The sequence below is a fragment of the Marmota flaviventris genome, chromosome 6, assembly GCF_047511675.1.
Source record: "Marmota flaviventris isolate mMarFla1 chromosome 6, mMarFla1.hap1, whole genome shotgun sequence".
In the NCBI taxonomy this organism is placed as follows: domain Eukaryota; kingdom Metazoa; phylum Chordata; class Mammalia; order Rodentia; family Sciuridae; genus Marmota; species Marmota flaviventris.
The window spans coordinates 97,144,729-97,168,757 of record NC_092503.1 but is presented as its reverse complement, the minus strand read 5'-3'; the positions used below and the strand labels follow the sequence as shown (position 1 = coordinate 97,168,757).

General features: G+C 35.4%; 1 protein-coding gene across 4 annotated transcripts in view; it reads left to right on the top strand.

Annotated features, from left to right (window-relative positions):
• The window catches only part of Prim2 (DNA primase subunit 2), a 279,302-nt gene that overhangs the window by 42,991 nt on the left and 212,282 nt on the right, over positions 1-24,029 (top strand). For all 4 annotated transcript variants that reach the window (XM_027938281.2, XM_027938278.2, XM_027938279.2 and 1 more), the window contains 2 exons: positions 13,039-13,134; positions 15,250-15,387. In XM_027938281.2, the coding sequence (XP_027794082.1) occupies positions 13,039-13,134; positions 15,250-15,387 (234 nt within the window). The remainder of the gene's footprint in view (positions 1-13,038; positions 13,135-15,249; positions 15,388-24,029) is intronic.

Sequence of the window (24,029 nt, the reverse complement as noted above, 5' to 3'; positions counted from 1 at the left end):
ATAACTAACTAGATGAATGAAGATTTGGAATGTATGTGACAAATGGATGAACTTTTTAATTCACCAAGGGAAGACATAATATTTACTCACAGGCTATAATGTAAGGAATGACATGAATTTTAGATCAGATGTGAGTGATATGTAGTATACTTGGTTATTTTGGGAACATATTGAAATTCCTTAGAGTTTCAAACACATTGAATTTCTCAGAATTTTATTCATAATTTTTAATCTAAGCAAGACTATATAACTTTTTTCCCTTCCTTTTTTGGGAGGTAGATTTCAGTGATAGGGAATCTTATTATATTCTTGAATAACCTTTACTGTATTTTTATTTAAGTTCCTGAGGTTTTGTTTGCTTTTTAAAAATTGTCTTTTTCTAAGACAGAAGACTTGAACACATAAAGTCTCTTGAAACTAGAGTGTTCTGTTATATGGCAGTTGCATTGTGTGCTTCCCTAGTATTTACTTGGTAAGTGGATTAATTGCTTAGAAATAATCATGGTTTTGTTAATACAAATGTTTGAAATCAGGGAAAGATATTATGTTATATTAGGTAAAATGTTAGTGATACTTACTTATTGATGTAGGATTTGTTTAGTTAGAACCTAAAATATTATTAGGGCAAACATCTGTATGTTCAAAGATACTGATACCAATTTTTTTTTTTTTTTTTGGATGCTGTAACAAGTGGTTTAAAATGGCCATAATCGGTTAACACACTTGGCCTTAACTTAAAACATGAAGATTCTTTCTCTTTTGCCCTATGTCCCAGATTATTTTCTTCCTTTGTCAACTGCTATTTGAAAATTCTAGCTTGGTTTAAAAATTGGTTCTATAACATAGCTACCTCCTCTTAGATATTCTCTGCAGTGTGTGTCTGGTTGTATATTTGAGTTTCAAAGGATTTCCTGTATGGAATGCAAACTAGGAGGTAAATAGTCAATTAAGTAGAGAAGTTACTGTCAACAGAGACATATGTAAACAAAGCAAATGCTGAAGTAGAATAATCTGATGTTAGCTCTTAGAGAAATATTTGCTATTGCTAAACCTTAATTTAAACACTCCAGAATGAGTGGTGATTATATGTAATTTGTGCACTGACACCTTTTAAGTTTTATCTGTAAGATTTTTCATGGCATCTAGTTGTATTACATTTTTAGTTTCTGATTTTTTATCTTATTCATTACCAAAAGAACGGGAGGTAAAAAATTTCAGTTGATGATCTTGCCTTTGATTGTTTTTGATGTTACAAATTTTTGCAGTTCTCTTGCAAAGTTATCTCTCTCTTTTTTTTTTTTTTTAATTTGGAGACTGCATGACATAGTGGGCTTTAGTGTCAGAAATACTTTGATTAGTAATCCAGTTTGATTTTATTCATATTAATTAGCTGTAAAGCTAAGATAATATGTACCTCAAAGGGTAGGATTAGATGAGATAGTATAAATTGGTAGGATTAGATGAACTAGTATAAGTAAAATGGTTAAGGATAGTAACTAGCAGGTAGTATGCATAGATTTCAACTTTCATTGGCCTCGAGTCTGCAGATTGACACACCCAAACTCCTCCTAGGTACTGTATTTCAACTTTTGTGTAACAATGGTGAGAAACATTATGAACCATCACACAGTGGTGAGACAGCTTATCAGCCAACCAGCTGTTCTGTTGCTATGGCATTGCTATCATTCTTTCCATGTACTGTTTGTGTAGTTTCTTACCTATTTTTTTTTTGTTTTTGTTTTTTTTCCTCATGACTCTGCTTTTGGGAAAAAGGCACAGAAAGAACAGGGATGGAGAGGTGGTTGTCTGAGTGGGCAGTGCATTCATTCAGAATTTTTTTTTTTTCTTTTTTCCTTCGAAGGAAGGTTTTTGCTTTTAGAAAATACTTTAAAAATCAGTTTTCCATTGGATCTTTATTCTCTGTACAAACACACAGAAAGAATTCCTTAGTTAAGTGACAAGAAACGTAATCTTAGACTCAATAGGTTTGGACAATACAGAATTTATTAGGTAGATAATGACAATAATGTCAGTATCTTACTGGATTTAAGTTGGTAACCAGGGTCTTTAATTTTGAGCTAATAAAACAATTTTTAAAATATGCAAGAATGCATCAATTAGAAATTGAAATAAATATATAACAACATCCAGATCATGAAATATCTAAGGGACAATTTAATATAATATGTATGTATATAAAGGAAAGTAATACTTATTTATAATCCCTTTTCTTAGGTAGTTGTATTTTATTGTGGACTTTTCCCTATGCATAAGCTCATACACATACATAGATACTTTCTTTCTCTCTCTTAAAGATTTTATTTATTTATTTTTGGTGGGTGCTGAACCCATCCAGGATCCAGGATCCATACATACTAGGAAAGCATTCTATGCTAGAGCTACATCCCCAGCACCCCAAAGATTTATTTTAATTTACCTTCATCTAATTACCTTTACCTAACAATATTTCATGAATATCTGTGATAGTAATCATAAATCTTCTTAATTTTAGACATAATTTTTTTGGCTGCATAATATTCCATTATAACACAATTCATTTACTTTTATTTCATTTTTTAACCTTTTAAAAAAATTATTAAGTATAATGCATGTCCATAAAATTACATAAAACAAAAACACTAGTCTGGTTTATGGCAGTCACTTTTTTACCTTTTCCTCCTTTTAGTTGACTATTTGAGTATTCATTCCTAAACAATACAGTTTTCCTAATTGAAACAAAGTTTTATATAAATGGAGTAATTCAGTATGTTTTATTTTGTGTCTGTATTATTCTGTCTAATGTATTTTCAAGATTTATGTGTATTGTGTGAGGTTGTAGTTTATTTTCGTTATTATGCTTTATTCCACACTATGAATATACCATATTCATTCTGCTTTTGATGTATATTTGGGTCCCTACTTCTTGGCTCTTATGTATAATGTTGTTCCATGGTTATATGACTAATGCTTCTTCATGTCATATCTGATATGTATATATTTTTTTGGCTTTTATCTGAGAACTGCAACATCCCCATCACTTGGAAACTTGTTAGAAATGGAAATTTCCAGGACCCACCCTAGACTTTATGGGTCAAAAACTCCAGGAAGATGCCCAGCAATTTTATGTTGTTATAAGCCTTCTGGATGATTCTCATGATTGTTGCAGTTTTAATTCTATTGTTCTAAAGCAGAGGCTAGCAAAATATGGCCCACTGTTTTTACATAGTCCACAGAGAATGGTGTTCATATTTTTAAACAGTTGAAAGAAAAATTAAAAGACGAATAACATTTCATGACTTGGAAAATTATGTGAAACATAACTTTCAGAGTCCATCAATAAAGTTTTATTGTAACATAACTGTTCATTTGTTTGTGTATTGACTGTGGCTATTTTCTTGCTACAGTGGCAAGATATTGCTTGTGACAGAGACTGTTACAGCTCACAAAGCTTAAGACATTAACTATTTGGCCTTTTCTAGTAAGTTTGCTATCGCTGCTTCAGAGCATATGCTTAGAATTAAAATTGCCAGGTTAAAGGGTATGTTTACCTCTAACTCCTGAGATAATGTCAAATTTCTAAAGTGGTTATACTAATTTACACCCTTATCAGAAGGAAGGGCCTGATAGTTCTTATTGCTTTATATTCTCAGCTGTATTATCTGAGTTAAGTCCAGCTGTCTTGGTGGGTTGGTAGTATGGTCTTTGTTGTGTTACTTTGCCCTCAAAATTGAATATGAAAAATTTCAAACACAGAAAAGTTATAAAATTCTCTAAAAGTGAAAATCCACATCCTACCTTCTACAATTTACTTTTTACTTTAGTATTTGTTTTATTATATCTTATCCATCCTGTTCTCAACCTCAGTCCATTTTAGGGTAAGTTGTAGAGACCAGTATACTTCCCATGAAATACTACAACATGCACTTCATTAATCAGAGTTCCACATTTAGCATTCTCTTTATTTAAGATAATATTTACATACTGTCAAGCGTACAAATCTTAAATATATCTATTTATGAGTTCTGACAAATGAATGAACTTGTACAACTCAAACTTACCAAGACACAGAACATGACCATTACCCCACAAAGTGTCCTACTGTTCCATTTGTAGAGTAGATTCAGTAAATATAAATGTGGGCTTTAAATGGCATAGCTTTCGTGTTGGTCTGGCAATTCTTCATGAACAAAGAGAACTTTGATGCTTGTTTTACCTACCAAGTCTAAATTACCCAATCCATTTTTGATTCCATTGAGTTTCATTTTTGCTCCTGAAATTTTTATTTCTTTTGAGAAGTTTTTTCTTTCTCTTTGTCTTTTTTTAAAAAACTAATCACTTTTTACAGTTTCATCTTCATACAGTTATCATTGGCTTTGTTTTTTATTTCTTCACACATAGTAGCATAGTTATTTAAATGTCTTCATGTAAGACATGTAAATAACTATCTTTTTTACAAATCTTTTTTCTTTAGTTTTGCTCATGAAGTGTAGTTTTATTATGTGCTTTGTTATAAAATACAATGTACTTGACATTGTCTTTCAAAATTTATTTGTGGGAATGCTTTGGGGCATACTATAAAGGTACTTTCTCCCAGAGAGGATTTGAATTTGTTTCTGCCAGGTACCTGGGACATTTGAATTGGGGATCACCTTAAAACAAGTTAAAGGCTTGGGCTGTGACCCACAGCATTTGAATAGCAGAGTCTCTTGTTAGATACTCTACTTTGTATGAGCCCTACTTTGTAGAGTAACCTTCTGTGCTGTTTAAAAGACATTTTTAAATTTTATCAGGTTTTTCTATAAGTGTTTGACCTAAATAATTTAGTTGCTTCACTGAAACAGCAAGTTCAGCTGTGATACATTGAATCATATACTTCTTATTGGACATTTAGTTTTTTTTCCTTATTATTATAAATAACACAGTAAATGAAGAAACATTCCTATTTACATACTTGTCCTGTTATTAAGATTAATCTGAAAAATCAAATCATTAGGGTCTTCTTTTTAAAAGACTTTTTGATTTGTATTGCTAATATGCCATGCACAAAGATTGTTCCAATACTGACTGGGTTCGATGGCACACACCTGTAATCCCAGTGGCTTGGGAGGCTGAGGCAGAAGTATCGCAAATTCAAAGCCAGCCTCAGCAACTTAGTAAGGCCTTAAGCAACTCAGTGAGACCTTGTCTCTAATAAAATATAAAAAAGGGCTTTGGATGTAGCCTTGTGAATAAATGCCCTTGGGTTCAATCCCCTGAACCCACCCCCAACAAAAATAGTTAAAGATTGTTTCAATACTGTATATACCAAATCTTTCTAACTTTTGCAATTTTAATTGCTAAATTATTTTTACACATATAATATAATGTTGGCTGTGTTTTACTGTTTTTGGGTTACTTACTGCTACTTACTGAGAGGAACTCAGATGTCAAATGATATAACTTAATTCCCTCAATTTTTCATTTATATTTCATCTTTATTTACAGATTTTTCTGGGTATTGAAGTTTGAGGTTTTTGTTTAGTCAGATTTATCCATCTTTTCTTTCTTGAAGCTATAAGAAGTCTCAGATAATAGATTTGTAGTTATTCCTAGAAAAAATAATGTTTCAAGTTTGGATTATCTAATGTGACTAGAAAACTGAGAAATAGTTAAACCACTGTTAACCTCATATAGGCATTTTAACAAACTACCATAACTCTTGAATTGAAATAATGCTCATTTTTAGTGTATATTAACCCGAGCTTTTATTATAGTCCCTTTTCTCTTATTGCAATACTTTCTGTTTCTTTGCTGTTGTTCTTCTGATGATGTACATCTTCTGAAATTGGCAGAGAAAAAATTTAAAGATTACTGAATTTAGATTTCTTTCATGTTTTGCCTTCATTAGTGACAAGGATGATTTTATTTTTTTTGTTTTTTTGTAATTTTATTTTATTTTTTTCATTGGTTATTCAAAACATTACAAAGCTCTTGACATATCATATTTCATACATTCGATTCAAGTGGGTTATGAGCTCCCATTTTTACCCCAAATACAGACTGCAGAATCACATCGATTACACATCCACATTTTTACATAATGCCATATTAGTAACTGTTGTATTCTGCTACCTTTCCTATCCTCTACTATCCCCCCTCCCCTCCCCTCCCATCTTCTCTCTCTACCCCCTCTGCTGTAATTTAATTCTCTCCCTTTTTTTTTCCCTTTCCCCTCACAACCTCTTATATGTAATTTTGTATAACAAGGAGGGTCTCCTTCCATTTCCATGCAATTTCCCTTTTCTCTCCCTTTCCCTCCCACCTCATGTCTCTGTTTAATGTTAATTTTTTCCTCCTGCTCTTCCTCCCTGCTCTGTTCTTAGTTTCTCTCATTATATCAAAGAAGACATTTGGCATTTGTTTTTTAGGGATTGGCTAGCTTCACTTAGCATAATCTGCTCTAATGCCATCCATTTCCCTGCAAATTCCATGATTTTGTCATTTTTTAGTGCTGCGTAATACTCCATGGTGTATAAATGCCACATTTTTTTTTATCCATTCATCTATTGAAGGGCATCTGGGTTGGTTCCACAGTTTAGCTATTGTGAATTGTGCTGCTATGAACATCGCTGTGGCAGTATCCCTGTAGTACGCTCTTTTAAGGTCTTCAGGGAATAGTTCGAGAAGGGCAATAGCTGGGTCAAATGGTGGTTCCATTCCCAGCTTTCCCAGGAATCTCCATACTGCTTTCCAAATTGGCCGCACCAATTTGCAGTCCCACCAGCAATGTACAAGAGTACCCTTTTCCCCACATCCTCTCCAGCACTTGTTGTTGTTTGACTTCATAATGGCTGCCAATCTCACTGGAGTGAGATGGTATCTTAGGGTGGTTTTGATTTGCATTTCTCTGACTGCTAGAGATGGTGAGCATTTTTTCATGTACTTGTTGATTGATTGTATGTCGTCCTCTGAGAAGTGTCTGTTCAGGTCTTTGGTCCATTTGTTGATTGGGTTATTTGTTATCTTATTGTTTAATTTTTTGAGTTCTTTGTATACTCTGGATATTAGGGCTCTATCTGAAGTGTGAGGAGTAAAAATTTGTTCCCAGGATGTAGGCTCCCTATTTACCTCGCTTATTGTTTCTTTAGCTGAGAAAAAACTTTTTAGTTTGAGTAAGTCCCATTTGTTGATTCTAGTTATTAACTCTTGTGCTATGGGTGTCCTATTAAGGAATTTGGATCCCGACCCCACAATATGTAGATCGGAGCCAACTTTTTCTTCTATCAGGCGCACAGTCTCTGATTTGATATCAAGCTCTTTGATCCATTTTGAGTTAACTTTTGTGCATGGCGAGAGAAAGGGATTCAGTTTCATTTTGTTGCATATGGATTTCCAGTTTTCCCAGCACCATTTGTTGAAGATGCTATCCTTCCTCCATTTCATGCTTTTAGCCCCTTTATCAAATATAAGAAAGTTGTAATTTTGTGGATAGTCTCTGTGTCCTCTATTTTGTACCATTGGTCCACCCACCTATTTTGGTACCAGTACCATGCTGTTTTTGTTACTATTGCTCTGTAGTACAGTTTGAAATCTGGTATCGCTATACCTCCTGATTCACACTTCCTGCTTAGAATTGCTTTTGCTATTCTGGGTCTTTTATTTTTCCATATGAATTTCATGATTGCTTTATCTATTTCTACAAGAAATGCCGTTGGGATTTTGATTGGCATTGCATTAAGCCTATAGAGAACTTTGGGTAATATCGCCATTTTGATGATGTTAGTTCTTCCTATCCATGAACAGGGTATATTTTTCCATCTTCTAAGGTCTTCTTCTATTTCTCTCTTTAGGGTTCTGTAGTTTTCATTGTATAAATCTTTCACCTCTTTTGTTAGGTTGATTCCCAAGTATTTTATTTTTTTTGAGGATATTGTGAATGGGGTGGTTGTCCTCATTTCCATTTCAGAAGATTTGTTGCTGATATACAGGAATGCCTTTGATTTATGCGTGTTGATTTTATATCCTGCCACTTTGCTGAATTCATTTATTAGCTCTAATAGTTTCTTTGTAGAGCCTTTTGGGTCTGCTAGGTATAGAATCATGTCACCTGCAAATAGTGATAATTTAAGTTCTTCTTTTCCTATTTTTATGCCTTTAATTTCTTTTGTCTGTCTAATTGCTCTTGCTAGTATTTCGAGGACTAAATTGAATAGAAGTGGTGAGATAGGGCATCCCTGTCTTGTTCCAGATTTTAGAGGGAATGCCTTCAGTTTTTCTCCATTCAGAATGATGCTAGCCTGAGGCTTAGCATATATAGCTTTTACAATGTTGAGGTAAGTTCCTGTTATCCCTAGTTTTTCTAGTGTTTTGAACATAAAGGGATGCTGAACTTTGTCGAATGCTTTTTCTGCATCTATCGAGATGATCATGTGATTCTTATGGTTAAGTCTATTGATGTGGTGAATAACATTTATTGATTTCCGTATATTGAACCAGCCTTGCATCCCAGGGATGAATCCTACTTGATCATGGTGCCCAATTTTTTTGATATGCTTTTGTATTCAATTCGCCAGGATTTTATTGAGGATTTTTGTATCTAAGTTCATTAGAGATGTTGGTCTGTAGTTTTCTTTCTTTGAAGTGTCTTTATTTGGTTTCAGGATCAGGGTGATTTTGGCCTCATAGAATGAATTTGGAAGAGCTCCTTCTTTTTCTATTTCTTGAAATAACTTGAAAAGTATTGGTATTAATTCTTCTTTGAAGGTTTTGTAAAACTCTGCTGTATATCCATCCGGTCCAGGGCTTTTCTTGGTTGGTAGTCTTTTGATGGCTTCTTCTATTTCCTCCTTTGTTATTGGTCTGTTTAAATTGTGTGTATCTTCCTGACTCAATCTGGGCAAATCATATGACTTAAGAAATTTATCGATATCTTCGCTATCTTCTATTTTATTGGAATATAGGGTTTCAAAATAATTTCTAATTATCTTCTGTATTTCTGTAGTGTCTGTTGTGACATTTCCTTTTTCATCCCGTATGTTAGTAATTTGAGCTCTCTCTCTTCTTCTCTTCGTTAGCATGGCTAAGGGTCTGTCGATCTTATTTATTTTTTCAAAGAACCAACTTTTAGTTTTATCAATTTTTTCAATGCTTTTTTTTTGTTTCAACTTCGTTGATTTCTGCTCTGATTTTAATTATTTCTTGCCTTCTACTACATTTGCTGTTGTTTTGCTCTTCCTTTTCTAGGGTTTTGAGATGAAGTGTTAGTTCATTTATTTGTTGGTTTTTTCTTTTTTCCAGGAATGAACTCTAGGAAATGAATTTCCCTCTTAAAACTGCTTTCATTGTGTCCCATAGATTCCGATATGTTGTGTCTGTATTTTCATTTATCTCCAAGAATTTTTTGATTTCCTCCTCTATGTCTTCTGTAACTCATTGATCATTTAGTAACATATTGTTCATTTTCCAGGTGATGCAGGATTTTTCTTTCCTTCTTTTATCATTGATTTCCAGTTTCAATCCATTATGATCAGATAAGATGCATGGTATTATCTCCACACCTTTATATTTACTAAAAGTTGCCCTATGGCATAATATATGGTCTATCTTTGAGAAGGATCCATGTGCTGCTGAGAAGAACGTGTATCCACTTGGTGATGGTTGATATATTCTATATATGTCGGTTAAGTCTAGGTTATTGATTGTGTTATTGAGTTCTATAGTTTCTTTATTCAGCTTTTGTCTGGAGGATCTGTCCAATGGAGAGAGTGGTGTGTTGAAGTCACCCATAATTATTGTGTTGTGGTCTATTTGACTCTTGAACTTGAGGAGAGTTTGTTTTATGAACGTTGCAGCACCATTGTTTGGTGCATACATATTTATAATTGTTATGTCTTGTTGGTGGATGGTTCCTTTTAACAGTATATAGTGTCCTTCTTTACCCCTTTTGATTAACTTAGGTTTGAAGTTGATTTTATTCGATATGAGTATGGCCACTCCTGCTTGCTTCCGAGGACCATGTGAGTGGTATGATTTTTCCCAGCCTTTCACCTTCAGCCTGTGTATGTCTTTTCCTGTCAGATGAGTCTCCTGAAGGCAGCATATTGTTGGATTTGTTTTTTTAATCCAGGTTACTAGCCTATGTCTCTTGATTGGTGAATTTAAGCCATTAACGTTTAAGGTTACTATTGATATATGGTTTGTACTTCCAGTAATGCTTATTTGTTTATTTATTTTTATTTGGCTAGTTTTTCCTCTTTGGTTATTTTTCTCCCCCTTTTACTGAGATACCTCCCACTGTTAGTTTTGGGAGCTGTTTTTCAATTCCTCTTCTTATAGTGTTTTGCTCAAAATGCCTTACAGTGCTGGTTTTCTGGCTGCAAATTCTTTTAACTTTTGTTTATCATGAAATATTTTAATTTCATTGTCAAATCTGAAGCTTAATTTTGCTGGATACAGTATTCTTGGTTGGAATCCATTATTTTTCAGCGTTTGAAATATGTTGTTCCAGGATCTTCTTGCTTTCAACGTATGTGATGAAAAATCAGCCATTAACCTAATTGGTTTACCCCTGAATGTAACCTGCCTCCTTTCTCTAGTAGCTTTTAATATTCTCTCCTTGTTCTGTATGCTGTATATCTTCATAATTATGTGTCTTGGAGTTGGTCTATTATGGTTTTGTATGTTTGGGGTCCTGTAGGCTTCCAGGATTTGGCATTCCATTCCATCTTTCATATCTGGGAAATTTTCTAAGATTATTTCATTCAACAGATTGTTCATTCTTTAGTTTGAACCTCTATACCTTCTTCTATCCCAATGACTCTCAAGTTTGGTTTTTTTATGACATCCCATATCTCTTGGATAAATTGCTCGTGAATTTTAAGCATCCTTTCTGTGTTGACTATATTCTTTTCAAGTTGATAAACTTTGTCTTCATTATCTGATGTTCTGACTTCTACTTGATCTAGTCTATTTGTAATATTCTCGTTTGAGTTTTTAATTTGGTTTATGGTTTCCTGCATTTGTAGGATTACTGTCTGATTTTTTTTTTAAATCTCTATCTCCTGGTATAGCTCGTTCTTTGCCATTTGAATTTGCCTATTTAATTCGTTTTCAAAGTATACTTTCATTGTTTGTACTTGCTGTCTAATGTCTTCTCTAAGATTCCGTTCCATCTGAGTTAGGTATGCCTTGAGTTCTTTCTCTGTCCATTTTTCTGATGCCTCTAGGTTCTCCTGTGTATTTAAGTTGTCCTGCATTGTTTGTAATCCTTTTTTCCCTTGTTTTTTCATGGTGCTCACGTTACTTTCCAACTCTGTTTGACTGCTGTGTTTCTGTTTTCTTCTTTAAATTTGTTTTGGTTTTTGTAGTTCCACTATCTCTCCTTTGTGTTAGGAGACAATGTTTAGAGATGTTGGATTTAATTGTGATTTAAGGTAAATTCATTAGTTTCATTAAAGGCCTTCAGATTTTGATGGCATATAGAGAATTGATGTTTGGACGTAGGATTTTATGTTAAGGTCGGGCGATTTGATGGTATGGAGGTTAGTATATGTTAGCTTCTTCGGGGGGTTGCTCAAATGCAGGTGGATATTAACAAGAGAATAGACAGGAGTACTTGGGGGTAGTTAAGGGCTTAGGTGGACTATGGACCGATTCGTAGTATTCATCTATTTGCATTTAGTAAGTTATACGTAATCTGGGTGGTCATGCTTACGAGGAAAGATGGGGAAAAGGTAAGGACGCAAACCAAGAACGAGAGAGGGAGAGAAGAAAGAAAGTGAAAAGAATAGAAAAGAAATGATAAAAAAATAATAAAATGCAGTAAAATAAAAATTACAATTGAAAAAAATTACAATTGAAGAAAAAAAAATAATTAAAAAAATTTAAAATTAAAAAAATGAAAAAAAGAAAAAAAAAAAACAAAAGGCACTGTTAGGCTTCTATTTTCTTCACTTCCAGTAGGTGGTGCTGTGCCTTCCAGGCCAAGATTTTGCCCTCTGGCTGTAGGATACAATCCGTGTGGGGCCGCTCCCTCCTCCCCCACCTGGTGTCTCTCCAAACCTGTTAGCTTAGGTTTATTCCTGGCCTCTAATCTCCTCGCTTCTCCTGCTAGCCAGGACTTCCCCAGTGTGATGCCTCTCGGCAGTTCAAACTATACTCTGGGCCTGCAGTTTGCTGGATGTGTAGCGTGGCTATTGGGAACCGGCACCTTATTGTTTTGATTCCTTCTGCTTGCCACTCCCCCAGAGCTGGCGAGACAGGTTTCGTTTTCGCCGCTCATGGGAGGGGGAGTTGGAGGTCAGGTGCCTTTACCTTTCCCCACGCCTCTATTCACGCTCACTCTGATAGTCCCGTCCCCGGAAAGCCCGTGAGAGATTTTATGCGAATTCCCCGCTGTATGGGAGATGGGCTGAATGACACACACCTGTTCTATTGCTGCGATCTGTCGGAAACTGGCGATGGTAACGTCAGCTCTCCAAGATGGTGGCCGCTGGCTTCCTTGGTGGGCTGTCTGGTGTGGGGGACAGAACTGGACCGCTTCCTTCCTCGTCTCAAACCCTGAACTCAGCCCGGAGCTCAGTGAGGGCACAGCCGGCAGGACTCCGCAGAATCCACAGCGCCGTCTCTCTGCGTTGCTGGCCGCTTCTCGGCACCCTGCCGTCTGTAGCCGCGGGGCGGGCTGCGGATCAATCAGCCTGAATCTCCGGCCGCACAGTTCACTCGTGATTGAGACCCAGTAACCGGTCCTCGGTGATGGAAATCCTTCCTCTAGGTTTCGTTGCACCCCAATTTTGTTGGAAATTCCTAACAAGATAGCTTTTGGTCGTTCTAACTCGTTATTCACCTGCGCAGTAACGCGGTACACGGGGGTGATGCACTCTATTCGCCGCCATCTTTTCTCTCAATGATGATTTTATAATCATATTACAAATGATTTAAAATATTCGGATATTACATTTTTTATAAAAGTATAGGATTTCGCTAGAATAGGAGAACATTTTGTCGCAACTGAAAAAAGGCTTACTTTTTAAAAATGGTATAAAATATGTTTCCTTTTAGATAAGCGATGAAGAGAAGAGTCTTCGAGAAGAGGAAATTATTGCCTCTTCACCAAGTTTAAGTGGGGTTCAGTTGGAGACGGAGTCAGTTTATAAAGTATGTAAATATTTAAAATATGTTCTAGGATTTGTTAAATATGTTACTTTGAGCTTTATGCATGTTTAATTCGTACATTTTGTGTAGCCCCTTGTCACCACCTCTACTCCCTTTCCTGCACAGATCTTGTCTTCACTGCACTAATGAGGCTGTGTCAACATTCACCATTAGGCTGTCGTCTTTCACAGATATCCTCTTAATTGATGGAGCTCAGACACCCACAACAAGCCAATCTTTTAAAGGAATGAACTCCTTGCATTGCTTGGGCTCCTATACCCACAGAGCTCCTCCCTCTGTAGGATACCCTCATCTCCCATTTGGCTCCAACACTGTTTAAATCGCTGCCTTGCATGGAAGCCCTCTTCACTGGTTTGGGCTTTGACACGATGCTTCCTTATGTGGTCTCTACTGCATTCTACTTGGACTGTGACACTGTAAGCTTACCTGGTCTCCTTCCTTAACCTACTCAGATTTCTTCTTCCTGTGCTAGGTCCCCTTGACTTTTCCAACCTCTCAGCATAGATACCCAGTGTGTTTGAACCCACCAAATAGCTTTTGGGTTGAATAGTTCTGAAGGCAAAGAAGAGAGAGCTGAAATTCAGTTTAAAATTTGATAACTCCAACCCCACAATTCCCTTTGAAAAGAATGTGCTGATTATCATTGAAAGTGCTAGTAGTTTAAAACCCTGCCTCTGCATTAGCTCTCTATTCCAGCCTCCCCGTTTCCATCTGTTGGCATCATTTAGTCAGCCTTTCACACTGGGAGTATGGGGATCAATAGTCCTCCCACACCATATATTTCTCATTACTCTGCCTTCATATCATCTTATACTTTAGCTTGGACATTTTTATTTCCACTGTGACCACCTTAATAAGCTTGAATCATGGATTGTTATTGCTAAAGAACCTCTAAGTATCATTTAGCTCATCCCTTTCTCCTCTCTCCCAGTTTCACAGATCTAAATGCTGAATTTGAGAATCATTTATAAGATTAACAAATAAATCTCATCATTAGGAGACTAGACAAGATTCTAGACTTGGATTAGAACTTTTGTTTCCAAACTTTTGTGTCCTTTTCTTGCCTGTGTTATTGCACTAAACCTTCTTACCTGTTCCTCTCCTGTGTCCTGTTGAGTTGAACCACTTGTTTGATGTAGTGTCATACATGGTGCCACTATGTAGAGCTGTTTGGCTTTTTATGTATCTGTCTCTTGCTGTCCTCAATTATGTGATGAACTCCTTGAGGACAACATTTGTAATAATATCTTTTGATACATGTACCAATTTCTATCTGGTTAAAAAACATGTGACCTGTTTATAGTGTGAGGCGTCATCAGATATACAGAATTGTAGGCATATAGATTTTACTCTTCTAGAACGTGGGTGAGTAGACATATTTGGGGATCAATTTTCAGCTAATTTTTGGTCTGATTTTATAAAAAGAAGAAAAATGATGTTGGACAGTGAGGATGATTTTCATAATTAGCTAATACAATATTTTGCTTGTTTATTAAAATTTCAGTATAGTTCATAGGACCTAAAAAATGAAAGTAGAGTATTATTTTTAAGTAGTTATGACAAATATTTATTTTAATAACTAAACTGAATGCTTATTATATCCATTTCTTATTGTGAAAATTAGCTTTTCCAATGTATTTCTCCAGAGAAAAAATGGAAACATAGCTGAAGAAATTTTAAATTACTTTGCTTACAAGTAATTTTCAGTGCTGAATATGTTGTATACAATTTAGGATTTTTTTTTGCGTGCAGAATAAAATGTGAGATATATCATGTGAGGTGAATGTAACATGCTGAGAGACCTCAAGTGTGGAGTTTGAAATCCTGGGCATTATAATTTTTAATGATAGGTTATGAATAAAAGAAAGCATTCTTATTTACCTCTTATTGTTGATATTATTTTTTGAGGCATTTACTCTGAAACAATTTTATTTTTACACTGCTATTTCTTTTAATGCTAATTGTTTGGTTTTAAGGGACATAAATTCATCTTTCTGTTCTGGTTGTTTCTTTTGAGACTAATGAATTTCTTTGTTTAGACCTAATACTTGTAGTGACATGCACTGACTGTTTTTCCTTGTGTCACCCTGAATTCAGATCCCTTTTGCTGATGCTCTAGATTTGTTCCGAGGAAGGAAAGTCTACTTGGAAGATGGCTTTGCTTATGTGCCACTTAAGGACATTGTGGCAATCATCCTGAATGAATTTAGAGCCAAACTGTCCAAGGCTTTGGCAGTAAGTATTTCACTTCATTTCTGAATTCGATGCGCTCACATTTTAAATCATGATACCCTTGGTAGTTTTGTTTTGTGCTTCTTTATGGGATAAGTTAATTCAATTTTCATAATGCTGTTTAGATTGCTTATGATGTTGTACTGTTCATTCCAGAACTCTCAGGTTTTTTCTTATTACTACCAACAGTTGGTTTTCTTATTTTTTCTTCTATGAATACTGGCGGTGAGCTGATTAATTTCATGAATGGCCTCTGGATTTCTTCAAGGTCATGGCTTTTTACCTTGATGATGGATTTCATATATAGCTCTTGGTGGATATAACCCCTAGATTTCTGTCCCAAATTAGTATTTTGTATCAGTGGAGGCAATATAAAAGATAGTTTTTTTGTTTATTTATTTGTAGTGCTGGGGATTGAACCCAGTGCCTTATGCATTCTAGGCAAGTACTCTACCAGTGAGCTATACCTCCAGGACTAGAAGGAAATCTTTATGTAATGTATTTAAAAAATTCTGCTATGTGCTAGTGCTGCGAAAACAGCCTGGTATGGGATGCAATCAGAGGTATCTATCTATATAGAACAAATGATAGGATTAGTGTGTTGAAAGCAGGACGCTTGAGGTGACATCTTAAAATTGTACACGTTATGCATTGTTGTTGTCTTTTAATGTAGGTCTAGTCTTTTTTTTTTTCTGTTGTTTGTTGTTGGTACTTAATGTGGAAGAATCCTTCCAAGTATAAAGATGAGTCTTTTAAGCTGATTACTATGTAAACATATACTACATTATCCTTTTGAGTTAAAAATTGTAGCATTTTCTGGTATAAATAACTTTTATTATTGAGTCTCTGGGGTTGCCTAAACATGTGTCATTCAGTTACATCAGCATTTGGGAAGACTGAAATATTAACTTTATTTTTATTAAATGAGATAATTTATGAAAATACCTTGTAGATTTTAAACTGGTGTGTGTGGTGTGTTTCTGATGTTTGTGTGTTTGTATTTGTGGTGTTGGGAATTGAACCCAGGATGTTATGTATGCCAACAATCTCTACCACTGAGTTACACTCTCACCCTTAATTAGGCGTTTATTTATATTCCTTCTTGATCCCTAATTCTATGTTATTTTTTTTATCTTATTCTTAAACTTGTTCCTTATATATAATTTTTTCTCTTGTCTGAAATAGTAATTAGTACTATTTACAATCTATTTATAGATAAGAATAGTGTCTTTTTTCTTTTTTTAAAGAGAGAGAGAGAGAGAGAGAGAGAATTTTTAATATTTATTTTTTAGTTTTCGGCAGACACAACATCTTTGTTTGTATGTGGTGCTGAGGATTGAACCCGGGCCGCACGCGTGCTGAGGATTGAACCCGGGCCGCACGCATGCCAGGGAAGCGTGCTACCACTTGAGCCACATCCCCAGCCCAAGAATAGTGTTTTTTTTACCATTGAGATCCTCTGTGGAGGACACGAATATTAGTCTATTATTCTTGGTTTTGCCTATTTTCTTTTTGTTGACCTTTTGGATAGCACTTCTTTGGGTAAATCAGCCATATACTTTTCTTTTTTTTTTTTTTTAAAGAAAGAGTGGGAGAGAGAGAGAGAGAGAATTTTTTTTTTATTATTATTATTATTTTATTTATTTATTTTAATTTAATATTTATTTTTTAGTTCTCGGCGGACACAACATCTTTGTTTGTATGTGGTGCTGAGGATCGAACCTGGGCCGCACGCATGCCAGGCGAGCGCGCTACCGCTTGAGCCACCTCCCCAGCCCCATATACTTTTCAAGACAGTAGCTAAATGTCATCTACTAAATGCCAATAGTGGCCCCTAGTCTCCATGACAATCATAGATATCACCATGCATTTCAGAAAGCTTCTGGAGTTACCTTTAGGCCAATTATTGTGACTTCTCCCTCAATATTTGGTTCATGTATGTGACACAGTGTAGTTCTGGCCGAATAATATGAGAAGTTGTTTGGGGCTTCTGAAAGAAAATCTTCTTGCTAACAAAATGGGCACATGTGATGAAATAGTCCTTTTTCCCCTTCTGGATAGTATTATAACTGAATGTGATACTTATAACAGCTGTAGCCATCTTGAGATAAGGCAGATGACGATTGAGGACAGCCCAGTTTGCAAGACAGACTTGTAGAAGAAAGGTGGGAAGAATCTGATTACGTACTGGTGCCATTGAGTAGCTGAATTAACCAGCTGTGGAACCACTCAGATTTCTTATTATAGGATAATGAAGTTTCAGTTTTTTAAGGAACTAATTCAGGAACTCATATTTGAGTGGAATTGTGTTTCTGGCAGCAGAAAACCTCTTGACACTAGCTTAGTGTCCCCATTAGGTAGTATTATCCCCGCCCCCTCTCCGTTGCAGGTAATAGAAAACCAGCCTGGGCTACCTTAACCAGTAAATGAAATCTGCTAGCTCATGAAGTTGAGCTGTCCAGGTTTAGTAGTGGAAGTTTCGTACATAGCTTGATTGGTGTTCTATTTCTTTCCAGTTGCCTTTTCTCCTATGCATGTGCTTTGTTCCTTGATGATTTTTTGGAATGATATCCAAATCAAGGATATCATTCCAAAAAAATCGTCCCAGAATTTCTACCCTTAGTCTTAATATTTACTGAGCTTGTAATGGCTTAAGTCACATGCTGTATTAGCTTCCTAAGACTGCCATAGCAAAGTATTACACACTGGTGTCTTAGAACAATAGAAACTTATTGTCTCTTGGTTTTAGAAGGTAGAAGTTTAAAATCAAGATGTTAGCATGTCTGTGCTCCCTCTGGGTGCTAGAGAAGGGTTTATTCTGGGTGTCTCTTCTAACTTCTGGTAATTTCTTGGCTTGTGACAACATAGATCCAGTCTTCACGTGGCATTCTCCCTGTGGAGCACACACTTCTACTTATTATGAGGATACCAGTCATATTGGATTAGGGGCTCTCTTACTCTAGTGTGACCTCATTTTAATTAAGTGTATTTGCAATGACTATTTCCAAATGAGGTCACATTCTGAAATACTAGGGGCTATAGCTTTAATATGTAATTTTGGAGGACACAATTCAACTATCATATTTCCATCACTTAATCAGTTATTGTGGTCAAAGAGATTGCCTAGCCCAAGGTCATGGGTCTTCCCTATTAGTTGTTAGTTGGTGGATCATGGGAGCTGACAACATATTCCTGAAATCACAATATTTCCAACAGATGTGGAAGACTGATTGATAGTAATGGGGAGTGGGGAGAATGATAATGAGGAGGCAGACAACTGCTGTATGCTATGTATTAGACACTTCATGTGTATTACATGTAATTTGTAGGGGCTGGGGCTGTAGTTCAGTGGTAGAGCGCTTGCCTAGCATGTGTGAGGCACTGGGTTCGATCCTCAGCACCACATAAAAATAAGTAAAATAAAGATATTGATTTCATCTACAACTAAAAATAAAAATTAAAAAAAAAAAGTAATTTGTAATTTCCATTTAAGCCAAGTTGTGTAATACCTAATTTAATCATAACTATGGAAATGAATCCAAAATTGTTTTACTTTGGGGGCTTCAAACACTTCTGATTCTGTGTATTTCCATGTTTAAGTAAATTTTTAATAAATTTTATAAATTATTTTATAAATCATTTTATTTTATATATTTATTTTATGTATTTAACATGTATTTAAATTATTTATTTTATATGTTTATTATATAAATTTGTCCTTAAACTTTTTTTTGCATTTGCTATAAATTTTTCTTTCAGATAATTGAAGATGTTCCACATATATTTGCTATCCAGTTCATCTTTCTAATAATCCAGTGTAGAAAGAAGGATATGTGGCAGGTTTTCACAAAATTTTAGAATTTTTTTTCTTTTGGGTAGATGTCAGGGGATCTAAGTATACTAAGAGAAAAGACAAAATTTAGGGCCCCGGCTAAGTGGTACAGCACTTGCCTAACACATGCACAGTGCCCTGGGTTTAATCATGGGTATCATCAAAACAAAACAAAAAAACCAAAAGACAAAATCAATGAGATCCTAAGTTTGTAATGCAATCATTTTTCAACAAGTTACGCTTAAACTTGTTATTTGTGGATAAGAAATATAACCTATAAACTTTGAATTCCTTTCTTCTTCCCACCCTGCTGCTCATTCTTCTCCTCTCTCTCTCTCTCTCTCTCTCTCTCTCTCTCTCTCTCTCTCTCTATATATATATATATATATATATATATATATATATATATATATATATATATATTTATGTTTTAGTTGTAGATGGACACAATACCTTTATTTACTTATCTTTGTGTGGTGCTGAGGATCAAACCCAGGGCCTTACATATGCTAGGCGAGCACTCCACCACTAAGCCACAACTCCAGCCCTCAACATATTTTTTTTCCAGATTTAAAAAATTTGTTCTTTTTAGTTATACATGACAATACAGTGTATTTTGGCATATTATGTATACACGGAGTATAACATTCTAATTAGATCCCATGCTTGTGGTTGTACATGATGTGGAATTTCACTGGTGGTGTGTTCATATATGAATACAGGGAAGTTATGTCCGATTCATTCCATTATCTTTCCTATTCCCATCCTCTCTCCCTTTCTTTTATTACCCTTTATTCCCCTTTGTCTAATCCCTTGAACTTCTATTATTCCCTCACCACCCCTCCCCCTTATTGTGTGTTATCATTCTCATATTAGAGAGAATATTTGGCCTTTGGTTCTTTGGGATTGGCTTATTTCACTTAGCATGATAGTCTCCAGATCCATCTATTTGCTGGCAAAGGGCAAAAAGTTATTTTTTTTATGGCTGAGTAATATTTCATTGTGTACGTATACCACATTTTCTGTATCCATTCATCTGTTGAAGGGCACCTAGGTTGGTTCCATAGCTTAGCTATTGTGAATTGAGCTGCTGTGTCCCTGTAGTATGCTGATTTTTAAGTTTTTTGGCTATAAACCTAGGCGTTGGATGCCTGGGTCAAATGGTGGTTCCATTCCAAGTTTTCTTGGAATCTCTGCTTTCCAGAATGGTTGTACCAATTTTCAGTCCTACCAGCAATGTATGAGCCCAACATACTTCTTAAATTTAATTTTTAAAAATTTGAAATAATCATCTATTTACAGAAAAGTTTCAGGTAAAAACCAGTAACTTTTTCTCTGAACCATTTGAGATAAGTTCCCATTCTGATTCCTTGTCACCCCTGTTACTTTTTAGTGTGATTCCTACAAATGGTACATTTCTCCCCATAATCCCAATTCAGCTGTAAAAATGAGGAAATTCATATCAATATGTCAATATCATCTAATCCTCAGGCCCTATTCAAGTTATACCAATTGTCTCAATCATGTCTTTTATTTTAAAAGGATCCAACCTAAATAACATTTGTTGTTTTGTTATCATGTCTCTAGTCTCCTCAGGTGGGAACAAATTTCTACGTTCTTCTTGATTTTCATGGACTTTGTTGCATTTTTTTTTTTTTTGTACCAGGAATTGAACCTAGAGACATAACTGAGCCACATTTCCGGTCCTTTTAATTTTTTCTATTTTGAGACAGGGTCTTTGCTAGGTTGCTTTGGGCCTCACTAAGTTGCTGAGGCTGGCTTTGAATTTGTGATCCTCCTGCCTCAACCTCCTGAGCCATTGGGATTACAGGTGTGGGCCACCGTGCCTAGTGACTTTGTTGCTTTTGAAGGTTTAAAAAAACTTATTATTTTGTAGAATATCTCTCAGTTTTTGTTTGTCTGATGTTTCCATGTGTTTAGATCCAAGTTTTACATTTTAAGAGTATCCTAGAAGAGAAGCTGAGTTCTTTTCATTGCATTCTGCCAGATGCCATGATTCTGATTTAGTCTAGTTCTGATTGATTTTGTCAAAATTTATGTGCTCATCTTATTGTTCACAGGCATTTGGATTTTCTTTTCTTTTTCCTTTTTGGTTATTACTAATTTTGCTGCTCTGAATATTCTATTACATCTCTTGGTAATCATGTTTCTATTGGCTATATGCCTTGGAGTGAAACTATGGGTCATAGAGTACATGACTATATAGTTTTAGTGGATGCAGATTTACTTTAAATGAATTTGTCCTGATTAATGATGGGTTGTGCAGACTTCTGGCCTCAGTGTCCTGTCTTGATTGAGGGACAGAGACCTGCTGTCTTAGGCAGTGCTTGGCTTTCTCCTGTGTGTCAGGGCCAGGCCTCATTAACAGGAAGTCCAGAGAACCCTTTGCCTTATCGTGCAGGAGAATGGATGGAATATATTGCTTGGGAACCTGTCCTGACAGCTGTGGAAGGGAACATAAAAGAGGAAAAGGAGTTCCTTTTAGAGCTGTTGATTCAGTAGAAATCTAAACCTGTTGCTGTGGTCTCTATATTACTGTCCTTTCCAGTGAGGGAGGTTTTGACCTTGGAGTATGTAATTGAAAAAATTTAGCTTTATAAATGGAAATAGTCTTGTAGGATGAGAAAAGGTGCCCTAAAGTAGATTTAAAAGGTATTTTTAATTCATGGTAGAGGATGAAATAAATGGTTTTGGGGGAAGTTGTAAATTGATTGAAGAGTTTTACCTCAGGTGATTTCTGAAAACTTGTTCTTAACCTGGATCATGTGATTTTTTATAATATAACTAATCTGGCTTTTAAATTGCTTTAGAACTGCTAAAATTTTGCCAGTACCTTCTCCTTTGACATGAACTCTTTCCTTACCCTATGGACCCATATAATTCAACTATGGCCCTGCTTCCTCTGGACACCCTCCAAGACTATGCTAAGTGTGTTTCCTTTGCGCTCTGAATGCTACCAAACTATGATGAGATCATTCTCATTATGTGTTTTTCTCCTCAACTAAAATGCAAGCTCTTAATTCAGTTTTTCTTTCTATTGTAACATCTGGCACATGGGGTTAGTGCTCAGTGAAATTCTATTGGACTGATGATAGACACTATGAGAATACAGTCCTCCTGGGTTCATAGTTTATTGTTGATGTGTTATGTCATTTGATCCTCATTACAAGTTTCTGTGATAGACAGGTATTGTAGTCTGCATTATACAGGCAAGGATAATGTAGCTCAAAGAGGCTAAGTCTTTTGTCCCAGTTTCTGTTGGTTAGTAATTGCTGGAGCCATGACTGGATCTTAGATTTTCTGTTTATAATTTTTAGGGCTTCTTGATGACAACTGTGTTTGTGTAAGTCATATAATTAGAGGATTTAGGTACTCAAACTCTGAGAAAATATTGAAAGGTGCAGTTTCAAAGCAGGCAAAAAGGTTGAATTTGGATTTATGACACACTAGATTGGTAACCAGGTAGGGAAACAATGAGAGAAAAATGTATTTCTTTGCTTCACGTAACAATTTTAGAAGATGTAGCCAGTTTTTTCATTTAGTGATTTAGTTTTTAAATGACTTTTTATTTTGTTCAACTGTATATCATGTACTAGGGATATAGTACTTAAGATAGATGCTGTTTCTTCTATTGTAAAGCTTATTTTCTAGTTGAAAGTAGACAATTATCAAAGAAATAAATAATAACAATATTATATAGGACATGAAAGAGTCAGCTGAATAGATATAGAGAAAAGTGCATTCGAGGCAGGGAAAAATCATTGATGGAAAAGTTCCAAGAGGGACCCTTGGCATTTTTTTTTTTTTGAAAGAAGAAAGAAGGCCAGTTTGCTGCAACATGGTGCCCTAGAGGGGAGGGATACAAGGTCAGACTACAGTGGCTGGATATAAGACTTTGTAGGACTTTCAATAAACCAGGGTAAAGAGTTCGTTTTTTTTTAGCTTAATGTAGTAGAAAGTCATTAGATGCTTTTGAGTAAGGGAGTGATAGGATCTGATTTCTATTTTAAATAGATTACTGTGCTGGTGCTTGAAAACCACTTTGGAGGTTAAAGAAAGAATGGAAGCAGAAAGACTGGGTTGGAAGTAATCTGGATGGTGGCTTGGAATGAGTGACTGCTAATAACCACTGAGAAGTCAATGGATTATAGTTATGTTTATGAAGTGTTGTTGACATGGTGGATTGGTGTGAGACAAAAAAGAAGAATCCGAATAATGGTGGCTTTAAACTCTATAACAACTTAATATTTGCCAAGTGCTGTTCTAAATGATTTACATGAATTAAGATGTTTAGTGTGTATAGTAGCCCCTATGGTGAGTGCTACTCTCTTCTCTTTGAGGTTTACCATATCCTTGCACAGATAGTGATGAATAGATGCAGAATTTATGCAGCTGGGTCTCAGAGTCTGTTCCTTATTACTGTGTTATAGGGACTAAACTTTTGGCTTGAATAATTGATTACAGGGTGATACCAATATGTGGAAGGTGCTCTCAATTTATTTTTTTGTGAGGAAAATGTATAAAATCAAGATATCTGTTCTAACCATGTTAATCTGGAGGTGTTATTAGTTTTCCAAATGGAAAAGGCAAGAAAGAAGCTGAATTTTGGAGCCTAGATTCCTGGGAAAGAGAATGTGAAGCTATGAGATTATGTGAAACCACATAGGAAGAGCATGATATTATCTTTTGGATCTTAAGTGTTCTCCAAAAGCTCATGTGTTCTACTATGCAGTAGAATACCGAAACTTATTCTTCCTATTTTAAGTTTAATTTTATACCCATTGACTAATTT